The sequence below is a fragment of the Pecten maximus genome, chromosome 7 (assembly GCF_902652985.1).
Source record: "Pecten maximus chromosome 7, xPecMax1.1, whole genome shotgun sequence".
Lineage (NCBI taxonomy): Eukaryota > Metazoa > Mollusca > Bivalvia > Pectinida > Pectinidae > Pecten > Pecten maximus.
Window position 1 is genome coordinate 21914223 of NC_047021.1, and position 18424 is coordinate 21932646.

The 18424-nt window shown below is 36.2% G+C and overlaps 2 protein-coding genes across 3 annotated transcripts; one reads left to right on the forward strand and one right to left on the reverse strand.

Annotated features, from left to right (window-relative positions):
* Positions 1-2058: 2058 nt before the first annotated feature.
* On the reverse strand, positions 2059-4874 carry LOC117331912. The gene is made up of 2 exons (XM_033890884.1): positions 3881-4874; positions 2059-3492 (listed from the first exon to the last, which is right to left on the reverse strand). The coding sequence occupies exons 1-2, from the start codon at positions 4809-4811 to the stop codon at positions 3434-3436; spliced, it is 990 nt and encodes a 329-aa protein (XP_033746775.1). The 5' UTR covers positions 4812-4874; the 3' UTR covers positions 2059-3433.
* Positions 4875-8291: 3417 nt separating this feature from the next.
* LOC117331913 (phosphoserine phosphatase-like) lies at positions 8292-18188 on the forward strand. 2 transcript variants are annotated; one of them, XM_033890885.1, is made up of 7 exons: positions 8292-8456; positions 9667-9940; positions 11298-11463; positions 11738-11872; positions 13686-13831; positions 15095-15243; positions 16699-18188. In XM_033890885.1, exons 1-7 carry the CDS (start codon positions 8346-8348, stop codon positions 16816-16818), a joined length of 1101 nt encoding a protein of 366 aa, XP_033746776.1. In that variant the 5' UTR covers positions 8292-8345; the 3' UTR covers positions 16819-18188. The 2 variants fall into 2 exon arrangements, with proteins under 2 accessions (XP_033746776.1, XP_033746777.1); XM_033890886.1 differs by lacking the exon at positions 8292-8456 and adding an exon at positions 8969-9173.
* Positions 18189-18424: the final 236 nt, after the last annotated feature.

Consider the following 18424-nt stretch of genomic DNA (forward strand, 5'->3'; position numbering starts at 1 on the left):
AAGCTAAAATGAAACTAGGATTTGATTACCAGATCGTATGTAACCCGAACCCTAGATGAACCAGACAGTTGATAATCCGGACACTAACTATGTAAACCGAACCCTAGATGAACCAGACAGTTGATAATCCGGACACTAACTATGTAAACCGAACCCTAGATAAACCAGACAGTTGATAATCCGGACACTAACTATGTAAACCGAACCCTAGATAAACCAGACAGTTGATAATCCGGACACTAACTATGTAAACCGAACCCTAGATAAACCAGACAGTTGATAATCCGGACACTAACTATGTAAACCGAACCCTAGATAAACTAGACAGTTGATAATCCGGACACTAACTATGTAAACCGAACTCCTAAATAAACCAGACAGTTGATAATCCGGACACTAACTATGTAAACCGAACCCTAGATAAACTAGACAGTTGATAATCCGGACACTAACTAATCAAGAACATATATTAACATGATCCTAAATAAACAGGATCCAGACACCCAGATAAAGTAAAACCACAGTCATGATAAAGTGGATAAATCACGCGCTAGATAAATCAGATCCAATCTAATTACATTTTACTTCTTTAACGCATTACAGAACGTATAGAAGTGGAACTAGGGATTCGATCAAGTCAGATCCCCAGTAAATCAGGATCCGAATAAACCAGGCACCAATTGATGATAGCTCAGATCGAAAGGGTCATGTACATTAGTCAGAACATAGATAAACCAACCTTATACATAAGAAAAGGTCTTAGATAAACCTTTTGTTCTTTATTCTCATTGTGTTTTTCCCTGCTCTGTTCAGATCTGTCCAAATTTGTCCATGTTTGTCCAGAATGGTCCGTGCTTTCCCTTAATGTATCCATATTCCGTCTGTATTTGTCAAGAATTAGATTTTCAATGAAGTTCATTAAACACAGCCAACAATAAACAATACATATTATTTTAAACTTAAGTTTGTTGACCGACGTATAAATACAGGACCGCTTAGAGGGGATAAAGTTTTGATAATTACTGAATGGTATCAATCCTTTTTATCCCTTAATAGGACACCTTTCTATCACTAGACATTATTCATTAAATATGACACTTCAGTAATCTATAAGGTGGCGTGTTAGATAGTTACACTATTGGTATGTCTGAACACAGATTTCTGTAGTTTCTTCCTGTTTTAATGCCACAATATAGGCCACATTTGTCTTGCATTACGCACAGACTTGTTGAGAACTTGAAAAAAATTCTTAATTTTCAGAAAAAAAAAAGATAAAAAAAACAGAACAACAGGACATGAATTTTCTGACGGCAAACACAGCCACGTGACTTACGTATCAATCCTCAATTGTAAGTTTCAGAGGTACTTACATCTTCATACAGTGAGTGAGACAGCCACCGCTGACAGAATGGGACAGCTCAGTCTATAAGCTGAGATTTCAATCAAGACGCACAAACTTGTCGGAAATTTTACTTAATAGATACAGGATTTTATACATGTCAACATTTTACAGGAATATATAAAAATGCGATTTTCACTGTAAGATATAAGTGAACTAAAATGAAACATTTATTACGATTTTAAAAAATGTTACGATTTTATAAAATGCTACGATTTTATAAATGTTACGATTTTATAAACATGATGAAACGAAAAGAATAGGAAAATTATTTATCACATAATGAAGATGTGCCGCAAGTATTTGTGAAAAATGACATGTTACCTTAATTGAATTTTTTTAAACATAGCATCCTTACATTTCCTCTTTTTTTGACGTCACAAGACGATGTATATAACACTATGAAGGTTTTACAATGGACATCGCAATTGAAACAATGGTGTTTTTTGTTGTTTTTTTTGTATTGTTTAACGTCAATAGCTACGGTCATTAAAGGACTGGACCAATAGGAACCTACAGCTAATCAGATACAGATTCTCTGCGGTTTGTACCACATTTTATGTAACATCGTAAAACATCATGAGTTATTACATACACTGGATTTTTTAAAACTTAATATCTAACCTTTGAGCTCTATGAAACACTTCCTTTTCATTCGTAACCCTTGACCTTTAGAGACTCTTTCAAATTATACATACAGCGGAGTAATATTTTACCTAGGAGGAAACTTTATTGTATCACGTGTACTATTACGTATTCACTTGGCTTAATTGAACACGCTTTCTTATCGGAACCATAAGATAAAGTAAAATATGGCATTCAATTACTCAAAAGTTTGTGGACAATACCTTGGCAACTATCAAAGTATTTGGTAATTCAAAATGCAAAACAAAAATCATCTTCCGATAGAAAAACATGCATACCACTGACAGATGTTCAGATGAAATACTCATACAATGTAATGCGGCTAATTGTACGAAACATGGAGAAAATTATGTTTTGCATTTTTGAGTGAGGAGCTAACCGTAATTAATTGCAGCTAGCGTTTCAATAACAAATGTGACTCTTACGACTGTTAACAAACTAGATATGCCAGCATGCAACTAGTCCAATGTCACGACTAAGTGTCTTTTGGCTATTCATTAGAATCTGTATGAAATATTCTCATAAGACAAGTAGACTAAACATTCAGAATTACAAACCAGTATGCATGACCTGTACCACGGGGAGTGGATCAAGGTCATTATTTCAACAGACCTGATATCCCTTCATCCCAGTATGCCACTGGCCAAGTTACACAATCCGAGACAACAGCCAGATTTTAGATTGCTAAACTTTTAATATTTATTTTCAATGCTTATTTTTATAATCGCTAAAATAACCAGTCGGGTGGCATGTGGGCTTCCTGCTATATAACCACTATTACAAAGATATTCTGTTCTGACTTGATCCATAACGATTTAGTTTTTTGGACGTTAGTCTTAGAGTAAAGATAAAGGCGCCGTCGAGATGTGGGGCGATTTTTGGTATGTGTTTGTCAAAATGGTTGATTGTCGAGCCAAGCAATCTCGTTACCTTCCTACATCGGCTCTTTGCTTACACGTATGGAGTATCGGCATGGTGTCAGTTGATAGTTTGGATGCTTAGCATAGACCAGCCTGTAGATGAAATGTACATTTTTGTGTATTTGTTTCTTTTGACAGTTTGGACATCCAGAACCATTCTCTCGAACTTCTTAATATATAAGTGATCTAGTAGCAATGTTACATTGGTTAGTCATTTTTCCTGGGTCTCAACGCCTTCTTTGTCTGCTAATTGTGAAGTATGCCAAGACACGGCGATGTTACATTAAAGCAAACCCAGTATCTATCAACAATACAATTTCCCTTCCAAATGCATAGCTTTCATATGAAGAATGCATTTTTTCGGACAAGTATCCTTTTATGATCCTCCTTGTTTGGACGTTTATCTTGCCAACACCCCCGCTTTAAGTCTTTCCATGCTTTTTTTTCTCTTAAAGTTCATTCAGTCCCTTCAGTCCCTTCTTTGTGTTCCTCTTTCCGCCACGGTATTAAATCGTACTTTTCTCGAAGCTGGAAAGTAACAAATGTAACATTAACCATTCGCTATTCTTGCAGAATTGCGTTCACGACTTTCAATCTTTTCCATAAAGCGGGACATACAGAAATGATATTTTATAGATGCACGTGTATTGGCTAGCAAATTATTGCAATTGATGTATCAACACTTGATTGCATACGAAAAAAAGTTATAGGTAGTATAACGACTACATCTATATGTACGCGTATGGACTCTTTGAATTGAACTTTTGAAAAGCAAAACCACTCTTAATTCAATATCCCTCTGTATTCATCTGTAAGCCAATGCATATTAGTTCGATCTACTTAAGAGTTATTTTCTTTATTTTGTCACGAGTTGACATATTTATCTATTGTTTCAGTATATTAGAGGATTTGTTACCAGGAGAGGTGTCCACACCCATGTTGGGCACCAGTCGACAGGGAATTTTCTCGAATCCCGGTGGGGTCGGAATGTATTGCGCTTCCTCGGGAACTGCTGCGTCGGGATCTACGGAAACTTTCAGGCGGGACTGTCGGAGCAATGGAAGGTCCTCAAACTTGTGTCCTTGTTCTGTAAATTGTTGACATGGTGAAGATTCTATATCTATATTTCTATCTTTTCCTCTTTTGCTATTTTTCTTATTTGATTTCTTTCCTGTCCTGGATTTCAAATCAATGCAGTTTTCTGGGAAAGTTGGATTCATCATTTGTTCAAGCAATGCCTGTTGATAATGCATCAGTTCTAATTCTTTCTGACTCATCTTTGTTGCTATAGAATGCCCGTATTTCTCATCTTCAGTGTTGAATTCGGACGGAAATTTCTGTCGATGTGCTAGTCCGTTTGAACGACCTTGATCTGTTAAATATTGTCTGTATAATTCATCCTCGTCGCTACTGGATAACACATCCTTTGTGAAACCGTGCACAATCGAACCAAATACCTTGGAACATTTTTCGGGTGTCTGTCTTCTGTCCAATTTTGCTCGATCTAACAAAGACTCACTCGCGACTTTCGACCGTTTCGATAATTGTGTTGCAGTAGGTATGTCACAAACATTTTTAATTGTCGGCCGACTTAAACCTGTCTTACCACAAATACTGGTGTGTTTCTGATGAGGGAAATCAACTCCGGATAGTTTTGGAGTGTCAGTCGAAGGTTTGCCCACGGGAGTGCAAATGGGTGCCAAAGATTGTCGGCGTAGAATAGGTTTGTTTCCATCTGCTTTCGGTAATTTTTTGCGGTTTTCTGTCTTCATACATGATTTTTGGGGAACATCTGGCGTCTGACGTTCAGTGCGACTCCGTGGCCGTCCGACAGCCGGTAACGACATTATTGCTCAATCCTAATGGCAGCGGAAGAAAATGTCTACCGACTGGCATGTGTACACCGGAAATACCGCTAGGCGTTGTGATGTACAGGAATTGGCACCTCTAGGATTATGACGTCATATTAAATGTATGACGTAATGTCTTTATCACGTGGAACACAATGCATGGAAATTATTGGCAAAACCTACTATGACGAAATAGTAAATGTTTTTATATCGGACTGAACATTTAGTCTGCTGCTTTTTACGAGTCTATCCCATATGGCTTAAAATATGGCAGACACAACTGGAGTGTTACAGGAGTTTTAAATATTAACGTTTCACACGTCAAGTTATTTCATTGATGTTGCATTGTTTGTATATACATGACGGAAAATGTTTACATAACATCTATAATTATCATCATAATCTCATCCCGATTCCATACATTACACTTGCGCCTAAAACTTTTACATCTTCTGCATATTTAAGTTCGAGCTATATACAACATTTCCAATATGTACATGTATTACATTTCCTTGAAGTTGATCAGTTATAATTATGTTTCCGCGTATAAGTATCACAAATACTGAATTAAAATTGTATCTGCTGGTTTATGATGGTTGCATGATATCGTCAGAGGCGACTAAATTTGGGATCTTTTTTTTCTCTTCGGTAAACTTAGTTCTAAAGCGACCGTTTCAAGACTTCAAACAACAGAACAGCAATTCTCATATAAATGCTTATTAATATAGACAGTAATAATTGAGATTTGAATGGAAAGCAATAACCATTAATAAAATATCCCTTCTAATAGTGCTTTTTTTTCAAAAGGCCGAACTAGCCCCGTAGTATTTTCAAAAACATAACACCTTGTATGGGACATGGGTGGAATTTATATTGTGTTATGTTAAGTCTATCATCTCACTTTACTTCAATATAAAACTTTCATCGGAATCTAAACGGACCAAGGGGAAAATAAAAAAAACTGAAATGGATGTGGAATATTTACTCATCAGGCGAAAAAAAAATCAAGTTTCTGCGCCATGCCCCGAGGCCGAACAAGCCCCGGTCACACCTAGAGTGGTACAACTGCCCGTCCTTGTTTCGAGTAATCAGTGTGTATATTTCATAAAGGAATGACCGAAACATTGGAAACACGGTTACAATTTAAGGTATGACGTATTTTATTATCATTGTTCAATCTAAACGACCTGCTCGACCACGTGGTTTTCCCCGGGGTATTCCGGTTTCCTCCTAAAGTATAGTAAGGATAATTGAATTTCTCTTTGATCTTTTTCTCCACCTTTATAATTAACACGTCACAGTTTATCCAGAATGGGGGATACTGGATAAGCAGGACAAGTTACCCCATCGTCTATATTGGTGCTCTCAATTTAGAGATCTCTTATTTTCTTGGTCTATTTTCCAAACAACCACCAATTAAATATTTCCTGCTTTTTTCTCCCCTTTTTTAGCTTTCCGTGTTAGTCCTCCTGTCTCTGACCGTTACCTTCTGACTGTTCAAGTCCACCAATATAATATAGAAGTGGAAAAGTACACCTTGATTCGACCACGAATGATTTAATGTGGTGAGCTGGGGACACGTACTTACCCTTCCGCTACATATGTTCAATGATATCCATATAAATAATTTTTATTATGCTTTTATCGTCGTTTAGACGATTTTTAGCTTGCTTCCCTCAAACTGTCTATTATGCAAACTGCGACTTCTCAGAGCGTCCAATATTTTACGTAATAGTTTAATGTTTTAATATTGTATACATGTTTCTTTGTGCATTAACACTTGTTAGTGTTTTCTCTTTGTGATGATATCGGACAGTTTCAATATCTGTTGACTCTGCGTGGAAAACCATTGTATACTGATGCGAGGTTCGAAATATGCCGTCTGACAATGAAGGCGTGTTCCTAAAACACCACACATTTTGAGCAGCAACTTTTATTGAAGGGGGAACTATCGATGATTAGTCATTACCTCTGACTATCACTTATCGATCATGTTTTTTGCGATCGATCATGATTTGACTATAACATGGACATTTTCAAGATTTACAGCCGACTTCAACAATTTATAAATGAACAATATCACTGGTATATTGAAATCAAAATGCAGTAAAACGACATTTTAAAACATTGCTAGATGCCTAAAACATATTCACAACATTTCCCCCTATTTTAGTTAATGTTTTTTGCAGATATTTCACTTTCTATTCATGAACGATCAATAATCGATCATCGATCGTTTAAGAAATGGTAATGATCGATCATAAAATTCAGTTATTCCGACCACTATAGATTGAATGTGTGTGTATACCCCAAATTGTGAAAACGATAGCAATTATATTAAAGATGATAATTTGAAAAGTATATAGGTCAAAGTCCTCTAAGGAAATGTGTTTTTGATTTGTTTAAAAAGAAGTATCAATCGCTTGTCCATATTCGTCATAAAATGTATGCTATAGTAGCCAGGAGATATCCAATGCTGATAAATAAATGTTGTTTATTTGAGCGGTTATCTCTAACTAAACTGTGTGACTTTCTTTCGGGCTTTTACGTCTACACCTCCTTAGACATAAATGGAACTCTTCGTCGTGGAGGGGCGAAATTGTGGTTATCTAATTATAAGACATTTGACAGGTTGCCGACACGTGGAGGTTTTTCCGTTATACAGGTAAACAGTTATATGTACATTATTAAACACACATTAAATTAAACATCGCTATGTTTTCAATGCATAAGTTTATTACTTGCTTGGAAAATTTCTTGAGATACAACGAGGTGTTGTGGGAAGCATCGAAGTACGTTGATCAGCATGCATGTACTGGGTCAGATATCTGAAATGATACACGGGATGGGTCGCACACACATCCTTACAGTTTTCGCACATTTGTGTACTCTTGCACTGTCAGTGTAAAGATATATATATATTTATGTCAATGCGATCCATCTCATAGGCTATCATATATCGCATTGTAACGAATCCATGTGATATTAAATGATGAAGCACATAGCGTTTTTGAAATTTGTGCAGTTGCATCTAATTAAGAGATAAAATAATACATTTTTTCCTGATATTGAACATGTAGGCTAGTTAGACCTACAATGCAGTATAATGATAAAAGCATAAATAATATGCAATATAAGCTGTGTTAACATTGTCTGCTATATTTATGGGAGTTGCTTCCCCTAGCGTAGCATAGCAAAACTTGGGATCATACTGGGATGTGGTCAATACAACGGCGTCTTATTCATTACTCACACATGATTTCAATGTTTGGACATTTGAATAAATATATACCTATTCCTTACTGTATAATAATAAACCGGTGCGACGCCCTCCCGATTCGGTACACGTTTTAGGCGTGTGTTTGGCGTAACTCCCGATTCGTAGGGATCTTCCGCTATTTTTAATCTACTCCCGAATTTAGCCAATCAGAATCGAGTGATTTTCGTGATTTTGACCCAATCAGAAAACCTACCGGTCGTTTCTCCTTTCGGTTACTCGATAGTTTGTGAAGTCTTTTCCTGGATTCCATCATGAATCCCAATGCAAAGCGTGCGAGATACGAGACGAAATACAATATTTCATGGGAAAAGGAATTTTCATGGATTGGGAAAGGCGCCAACAGTCTCTCAGCATTTTGCAAGGTGAGATTTACTTCTATTCAACGATCCACAACAATCAGAGATCATATCTATTATATCTTTATGTTCCAAATGTGATATCACGGCACGCTAGTCACGTTTTCAGAATCTTTGTAATTCCCTCCCGTTTTCATTTGTCGCCATTTTCTGTTCACATATTTTCTCCACGTGATTAACATGTGAGATTTGGGTATATTTAGCGACCACGTGGTCTGTCCGACAAAATGGCCGCTTGTAGTGTTCTTGTTCCTTATGGCGCGGGAAGGTTGTCATAATTAAATATTTTTGCCTAGGCAGAAATCGAATTTTGCCTATGCAAAAATAATTGTGCCTAGGCAAAATTCGATTTTGGCCTAGACAAAAATATTTCTGCCTAGGCAAAATTTGATTTCTGCCTAGGCAAAATTCGAATTTTGCATAGGCAATAATCGAAACAAAATTATTTTTGCCTAGGCAAAAATTTAATATTGCCTAGGCAGAAATATTTTTGCCTAAGCAATATTCGATTTTTGCCTAGGCAAAAATATTTAATTATGACATCCTTCCCGCGCCATAGTTCCTCGCTAAATTTTATTTGTGAATGAGCAGGTTGGGAACTAGCCTGAGTTTCCTGGCTGTCAGTGTCTGCAGCGGGGTAGAGACATTCTGACAAAATCAGTCTAATGTCAGGGACAGAGCTTTATAGGCTAAGAGTTTGGGACTCAACTGGTACCATATATGGTATAAGTATATACATTTTCGTATCTAAAATACGATTATCATTGGTAACATACATAGATGCATATGTGGGAAAATATCAAAGTTGTCTTAAAAAAGGAGAGATAGAGACTAGCTGTCTCAAGTTTCCAGTTGAGTTCCCAACCTGATAAGCTGTTTCAGTATTTCATGAGTTGTTTTGGTATTTCACTGCACTTTAATTGATAAATGATATGAGTGTATTCTGTGTTGTGTGACTGTTTATGAAATTATAAACCTTTAGGAGGAAGTTAAAACCTAGTTGTCTTATCTGTTATTTCAGCTTTTCCTTGTTTTTACTTGCCCAATGCATATTTGGCACCAAACATATCTTTTCAGACACTAAGATATATCTTTTCAAACACTAGGATATATCTTTTCAAACACTAAGATATATCTTTTCAAACACTAGGATATATCTTTTCAAACACTAAGATATATCTTTTCAAACACTAGGATATATCTTTTTTGGTTTTAGGTTTGCTGTAGGAATTTTTCCATCAGTCATGGAGGAAAGAATGATGTCAAAAGACATTCAATGGCGACTGTGCACAAATCAAATGAGAAATCTGGTGGAGCATCAGAGACCATGGCCTCCTTCATGGCAACACAGATTGAAGACCCAGATGTCATTAATGCTGCACGCATTTTTGCCAATTTCATTCGTGATAACAACTTGTCCTACGAAACTGCTGACCATTTTTCTAAGCTATGCAAACAGATGTTTCCTGATAGCATGATCGCTCAGAAAGGTGGTGTCAATATCTACGCCTTATTTTCTTAGACTGTTTGACATGTCTCTTTTATGTCCTATGTAATTTAAATCAAGTATGTTTGATGATTACCGTATAGATTTTCAGTGAAAAAGAAGTAGATTGTCATAGGACATAGGCTAGGTTAATCTCCAACATCTAATTAAAAGTGTTTTACTTTAATCTTTTGTTAATGCTTTTACAAATAAAATTTGTTCAAATCCAATCAAATGTGAAGTTTAGTATACTTTCACTTTTAAAAGCCATTGGGGCAATGGCTTGTGGTATAAAAATACAGTGTTCCATCAATTACCCCACCATACATGTAATCCATGTAGCAATGAGGTACTATGAGTTACGGACACTGTAAAAGATTACAGAAAATATTTTGTCAAATCGGTAAAGATATTAAAAACTAAAGTAAGTATGTTGAAATGTCTTGTACACATGGAATAAATGAACGACCTAAGAGTACATGTGTATTTCTCTGAACATCAATATGTTCAGTCATTACAATATATAGCACATTACTATAATTATCTGCCAATAAGACTATGCCTTATTTCAGTTTCATTAGAATGCTAAAAATAACACACACACCCTCCTCTCACTGGCAGGATAAGTATAGTAAACTTTAAAAAAAAATTGACTGCCAAGAAATATGACAAATGTTTTAAATGAAATGCAACTTAGGTAAAGAGTCATCTAGATCTGCTGATCAGATGTGAAGGTCACTGGGTTAAATGTCAAGGTCAAATTTTGTATCTTTTCACTGATGAACATTTTGTAGTGACAATCCACATTATGAAGCAAAGTTGGTTGAAATTAAACAAGAGTCAACTTATAAATGTTGAGGTTAAATTTTGTATCCTTTCACTGGTGAACATTTTGTTATGACATGAAGCAAAGTAAATCACCTTACTAAAGTGAAGTCACTGGGTCAAAGGTTGAGGTCAAAGTTTATATCTTTTTTATGTTTCTACTGATGAACATTTGGTTATAACATTATGGAGCAATTTTGGTGGAAATTAAACAAGAGTCAGCTGACCAAAGGTCAAAGACAAAGTAGACCTGTGATAATGATTTTGGCTGTTAGTGGGATGGTAAAAGCAAATGTTACACCATATTACTTGTATAATGTGTATTTTGCTTCCATGCTGTTGTTGTTGAAGTCAAAATGTCAACCTCAGTGACATTTGCAGATGGCTTCTTGATGGTTATGGGGGATATACTGTCTAGCCAAACAATGGGATCTTGCTGACCTGTCAGTTTTCTGTTTTTATTGCAGAATCACCAACTGTACCATATCACAAGCAATGACTTATATGTAACATCCAGTCTTTTTCTTATGTTACAGACTGGAGCCGACGTGCTGTTAGAATGGCGTCTGATCTTGCCAGTACAAAGAGGGTATGGAGATCTGCTGATGCAGTTTGTTTTGATGTAGACTCCACACTACTAAGGGATGAAGCTCTTGATGAGTTGGCAAAGTTCTGTGGTGTTGGAAAGGAGGTTCAAGAATGGTACAACTTTTACTATGTCCCAAATAACTGACAATTATTTTGATACAAATTGAAACATGATTTATACAACACAAAGAAAGTGATCGATTTGATAAATTTGTGCATAAATCCCAGACAAAGTAGCATACAAATTAAAGCCAGGGTAATACCTGCTATAGGGGAGTACTTTGACTGGTTTCTGATTTGAAACCTGTTTTATGAATACAAGTGGCTCAGTCCAGTCCAAGTTATCACTGTCTGCAGAACACACATTCAACCACACTTTGCTTTGTAGGACAAACAGGGCCATGGGAGGAGGTGTTTCATTTAGAATGGCTCTAACAGAGAGGCTGAACATTGTCAAACCTTCACGAAAAAACTTGGCAGACTTTCTGGAACAACATACTCCAGATTTTTCCCCACGTATCAAGTAAGTAGTTATATAGCATAACCAATTAGTATGCTTCTTTGGTTGTCTCTGGTCTATCAGGCACTGTTAAATGTTACTAAGGGGGCCCATGGAGCTGGTGGCGACAATTATAATGTTACTATAGTGATGTGCATCCCAATGAATTGGTGGCCACTATTATAATGTTACTATGGTGATGTACATTCCAGGGAATTGGTGGCCATTATTAGCTCACCTGCCCGAAGGGCAAGTGAGCTTATGCCGTGGCGCGGCGTCCGTCGTCCGTCCGGCCGTCCGTCCGGCGTCAACTTTTCCATTCAAGCAACTTCTTCTCAATAACCAAAAGGCCCAGAGACCTAATATTGCGCCTGTAGCATGCTGGGGTGAAGGGCTACCAAGTTTTGTTCAAATGAATAAAGTTGACCTTCATTCAAGGTCACAGGGGTCAAAAAGGCTAAAATCTTTAAACGACTTCTTCTCAATAACCAAGAGTCCCAGGGAGTTGATATTGGGTCTGTGGCATGCTGGGGTGAAGGGCTACCAAGTTTGTTCAAATGAATGACCTTGACTTTCATTCAAGGTCACAGGGGTCAAATATGCTTTAAAAAAATTAAATGACTTCTTCTAAATAGCCAAAAGACCCAGGGACTTGATATTGGGTCTGTAGCATGCTGGGGTGAAGGGCTACCAAGTTTGTTCAAATGAATGACCTTGACCTTCATTCAAGGTCACAGGAGTCGAAAAGGCTAAAATATTTAAACGACTTCTTCTCAAAAACCAAGAGTCCCAGAGACCTAATATTTGGCCTGTAGCATGCTGGGGTGAAGGGCTCCCAAGTTTGTTCAAATGAATGACCTTGACCTTCATTCAAGGTCACAGGAGTCAAAAAGGCTAAAATCTTTAAACGACTTCTTCTCAATAACCAAGAGTCCTAGAGACCTTATATTTGGCCTGTAGCATGCTGGGGTGAAGGGCTACCAAGTTTGTTCAAATGAATGACTTTGACCTTCATTCAAGGTCACAGGAGTCAAAAAGGCTAAAATCTTTAAACGACTTCTTCTCAATAACCAAGAGCCCCAGAGACCTAACATTTGGCCGGTAGCATGCTGGGGTGAAGGGCTACCAAGTTTGTTCAAATGTATAAAGTTGACCTTCATTCAAGGTCACAGCGGTCAAAAAGGCTAAAATCTTTAAACGACTTCTTCTCAATAACCAAGAGTCCCAGGAAGTTGATATTAAGTCTGTAGCATGCTGGGGTGAAGGGCTACCAAGTTTGTTCAAATGAATGACTTTGACCTTCATTCAAGGTCACAGGAGTCAAAAAGGCTAAAATCTTTAAACGACTTCTTCTCAAAAACCAAGAGTCCCAGAGACCTAATATTTGGCCTGTAGCATGCTAGGGTGAAGGGCTCCCAAGTTTGTTCAAATGAAAGACCTTGAACTTCATTCAAGGTCACAGGAGTCAATAAGGCTAAAACCTTTAAACAACTTCTTCTCAATAACCAAGAGTCCCAGGGAGTTGATATTAGGTCTGTAGCATGCTGGGGGGAAGGGCTACCAAGTTTGTTCAAATGAATGACCTTGATCAGGGAGTTGGTGACCACTATTATAATGTTACTATGGTGATGTACATTCCAGATAGTTGGTGACCACTATTATAATGTTACTATGGTGATGTACATTCCAGGGAATTGGTGACCACTATTATAATGTTACTATGGTGATGTACATTCCAGATAGTTGGTGACCACTATTATAATGTTACTATGGTGATGTACATTCCAGGGAGTTGGTGACCACTATTATAATGTTACTATGGTGATGTACATTCCAGGGAGCTGATTGGTTTGCTACAGGAGAGGAATGTTGCTGTGTATCTTGTGTCAGGTGGAATGACCACCATCATAGAGCCTGCTGCCGAGATCCTCTCTATTCCTTTTGAGAACATATATGCCAATAAACTCAAGTTTTACTTTCATGGTAAATGGCTTTATCGGGAGTACATGTATTTAAAAGAATTTGAAATATTGAAATCTTATCTATGTAATCATAATCTAATTTCAAATACATTTGTAATAGTTATGTTGTGGTAGAAATAACAGAGGCTCCATGATAGCTGTAGTGACCCCGTGGTGACCTATGTACCAGGTAGTGATGATAGCTCTGTACTATTTATAGATATGACAGCATGGTACCAATGTAGTGATGCCAGCTCTGTACTATTTATAGATATGACAGCATGGTACCAATGTAGTGATGCCAGCTCTGTACTATTTATAGATATGACAGCATGGTACCAATGTAGTGATGCCAGCTCTGTACTATTTATAGATACCCAGGGTAGGACCCCATGTAGTGACAATAGCTCTGTACTTTGTAAATTGTATAGATAGGTCTAAATTATACATACATGTACATATGTATATACTTCCTATTGCTCTTTATTGCATTTTTGCCAGTGAAATATAGAAATTTATCAAGCTAATAAAACATGTTTTCACTACAGCGATGAGCAGTGAAAATGTGAGATTTTGCAGTGAAAATATAAATTTTTCTTTTTTGACCAATCTGAGCGAACCTTTGTATTCACCTCATTCAAACTTGCTGATTTTTCCAATCGAAGCGAAGATAAATAAATTGGTTATTTTGCTGTATTTCTGAAATATTCAGGCTAGTTTTTGACAAAATACTCACTTGACGTTAGCTATTCATGCACAGATTCTCCGATAACAGCAGAAAACTCTTTAAATTGTGTCGATCAGTCCTTTCAAAATGGCAGCATCAAGTTGACGTGGAGTATCCTCACAAAGAGATGACGTCATGAATTATACTACTGAATCTCACACTTTTTGACACTATTAATTTTTGATGTTTTTAATTTAGTTTTAAGTATGTAAAATGCAATAAAAAGAAAATTGAATGGGTTTCCATTTATATAGCATATATTTCACTCGTATGACAGAATATTTCTATATTTTTCACTCGTGAAAATATCGATATTCTGTCATACTCCTGAAATATGTGTTATATTAGACGGGAAACCATTCAATATCCTCTATGCACTATTTATGCTATTCATAGATAGGACAGGAGGATACATATATATATACTTACTATTGTTCTGTTCTATTTATAGATAGGACAGGAGGATACATATATATACTTACTATTGTTCTGTACTATTTATAGATAGGACAGGAGGATACATATATATACTTACTATTGTATGCTGTATATTTTTAGGTGACTATGCAGGTTTTGATAAAGACCAACCAACCTCAGAATCTGGTGGGAAAAAGGTTGTAGTTCAGAGGTTAAAGGAGAAATTTGGGTATAAAAACCTTGTGATGATTGGAGATGGTGCTACTGACATGGAGGCGTGTCCACCTGCTGTGAGTGGGATTAGATTACAGTCTAATTGGTTGTTGTTTTCTTAATTTTCCTGACACATATAATAAATACTCATATTTACTTATTAAAATCAGTTTGACAATGAAGATGTTGCAAGACTACATTAATTATTGTTGATTAAAAGTGAAAAATTTACATTAAGAGTCCTAATGTAAGAAATTTAAATAGCTACCGATATACTGTCTACATGGCTCCATTAAAGAGGCTTACCCGCAGACGGACCGGTAAACGGCACATCTCCGATCACTAAATAAACTTCAGTACACATTTCTATGTGACAAAATTAGAGGCTTTCCGACTTTATTTCTTGAAAACAATTACAGAATATGTATTTAAGAGACGTTTTAAAACTCAACCTGAGAGGGATTCGGAAATGTATGGAATATAACGGCAAATCTTCTTTGTAAATCACTGCTGCCTTTGAAGTTATCACTGTGCGGCACTGTGCACGTGCTTGTTTCTTTGATGTGTCAATCAAATTAGACTCCACTTTATAGCGGGGACTTATTGCGGGTTGCGATTAAATAAATAATATTTAAAAAATGAGGTTTTGATATCACTTTTCAGCATTTTATAAGGAAAATAAAATGAAAAACTCAACAATTCCAACAATCTGTCTTGTGTAAAAAATCTTTTTCTATTAGCCAATTTTTCTGATCTCTCTGCGGGCAAGCCTCTTTAAAATCAGTAGAGTACTGCACCAAATTTGTTAGACATCATTTTGAAAAGTTTGTTCCAATCTCCAATCTAATACATACATTCAGTCAGTCTCATAAACAATTCCTGGTCACTTTTCCTCAGATTTAACAGTTAGCTGAAGTCATTCTGGATTTAGTGTGCAATTGGCAGTTAGAATTTTGACGTATGTTGTTGCACATTGATTGTTTTGGTTATTACAACATTTAACAATATTTCGGTTTAAAAGGGCAAATGTGAAAAGGGGGTAATAAATTTAAGTTAATAACATGTACTAATGCAGAATTCATCTGGATGTGAACACAGCAGATTATTTTGGGAAAATGAATTTTAAGAGATTATTTTGGGGAAATGAATGTTAACACAACAGATTATTTTGGGAAAATGAATGTTAACACAAAGATTATTTTGGGAAAATGAATGTTAACACAACAGATTATTTTGGGGAAATGAATGTCCCAGATAATTTTGGGAAAATGAATGTTAACTCAACAGATTATTTTGGGGAAATGAATTTTAAGAGATTATTTTGGGGAAATGGATGTTAACACAACAGATTATTTTGGGAAAGTTAATGTTAACACAACAGATTATTTTGAGAAAATGAATGTTAACACAACAGATTATTTTGAGATTGTCCTGTAAGATCTCTTTGATATTTCCTGTTTGTAGAATGAGCCTGCTAGTCAGATCCCACCTGTTTGACCACCATAGTAAATGTTATATGTTTGTTTTTACAGGATGCTTTTATAGGCTATGGGGGAAATGTTGTGCGAGAGAAAGTCCAGAAGGGAGCAGTGTGGTTTGTGACGGACTTCCAGGAACTTATATGGGAACTCAACAGTACTGAAAATAGTTGATTCCATTTTAGGATTTTAGGAATTTTAAAACTCAACGTGTTCTGGCATTGTTTGCTACACACACAAAAAATCAGATCTGTATATTCACTGGCTTTTGTGTGGTTGTATGGATTGGAGAAGATATATTTTTTCATTGTTACACTTTATATGGAAATCATGTGAATAAACTTTTCATGTTTGTACTACCTACCTGGGACTTGTTGCCATGTAACACACTGGTGTAGTGGACACAGTGGTACAACGTGACATTAACTTCAGTGGTACAGCGCTCCATTAACTTCAGTGGTTCAGCAAGCCCTTAACTGCACAGTGGTTCAGCAAGCCATTAACTTTAGTGGTTCAGCAAGCCATTAACTTTAGTGGTACAAAGTGACATTAACTTTCACAGTGGTTCAGTCAGCCATTAACTGCACAGTGGTTCAGCAAGCCATTAACTTCTCATAGAACTTAAAAAAGAATTAAATATCAACTTCTTTATTATTTTTTCTAGATATTTTATTCTTTGAGCACATTTTGATATATGTTTTATATTTTCCTTCTGAACAATATGGTTCTTCATGCAGTAAAAGTGCTTTCATGTTAATGATGATTCCGTCGTGATAATATATAACACATTGTATAAATATAATTGCATGTACTTCAATACACATACATGTAGGACTGGAGAGGAATATCATTGTTGGAGATAAAGAAGGATGTGCCAGTTCTGGGGAGTTCTGAATAGAGAAAGTATAGGTAAACTCATAAAATCCTTCTCCTTCAGTGTTGATAAAGGGATTGAATCCAAATTTGATAATTGGATGAAAAACATACCGGTACTTTTGTGAGTACATTGTGTAACTGTAGAGAGTAGGATGAAGGCCAGTATGAAAATTAAAGGTAAATCTTGCCCCACACTTGGCGCTTTATTCTTTACTCTAACAGAACACTTACTTTAGTCTGCGAGAGGAAGCAATAGGTGGAGTTGTGTACATGTAATGATAATAAGTTCTGTTGTATATACAAATGTACTGCCACATCATAGCAATATAACCATCTCAAAGTGGCTCACAAATTATCTCTGCTTATTGGACCTTAAGCTACCAGACAACATCTCAATTCCCTGGGCAACATGCAGCCATGGTTGCCATTTGGTGAAAACAGCTTGCACCCTACATTCCATTCGGTGCCTCTTTGTGGTCATCCTCAGTATGTATGAACAGTTTGGTTGAGAATTTTACATGGCCATGGTATGATTTATTTTTAGATTAAGACTACATTACAGTGATTAAATTTTATTTGCAATTTTCAGATGATCTTAATACATATGCACTTGTTTTTTTTTTTTTTTAATATGACTTCCCAGCAATTAAAAGTAAATCATATTGCAATTTAATCTTAATTTTTTTATCTGTTACATGCATTGCATGAAGATTGTTCCTGAAACTAATATGACTGTACACTGCTAAAACTACCATCTATAAATTTCTGCTGATTATTGTGTAAACCTCGTGCTACCACAGAATGAAGACATGATACAATAGAGATATATTGATGGTGTTATCAGTTCATATTGATGAAATCAGGAAAGCAGTTTTAAATATTGGAAGTCAGAATTTTTTTTTTT

What these genes read in the sequence shown, in the direction of transcription:
- LOC117331912 (XM_033890884.1), bottom strand. Translation starts at nt 4,811, where the DNA reads ATGTCGTTACCGGCTGTCGGACGGCCACGGAGTCGCACTGAACGTCAG. An exon ending in GGGTGTGGACACCTCTCCTG is followed by an intron (nt 3,493 to 3,880) that starts GTAACAAATCCT and finishes GTTACTTTCCAG; the next exon opens with CTTCGAGAAAAGTACGATTT.
- LOC117331913 (XM_033890885.1), top strand. Translation starts at nt 8,346, where the DNA reads ATGAATCCCAATGCAAAGCGTGCGAGATACGAGACGAAATACAATATT. An exon ending in GATTTTTCCCCACGTATCAA is followed by an intron (nt 11,873 to 13,685) that starts GTAAGTAGTTAT and finishes TGTACATTCCAG; the next exon opens with GGAGCTGATTGGTTTGCTAC. An exon ending in ACTCAAGTTTTACTTTCATG is followed by an intron (nt 13,832 to 15,094) that starts GTAAATGGCTTT and finishes GTATATTTTTAG; the next exon opens with GTGACTATGCAGGTTTTGAT.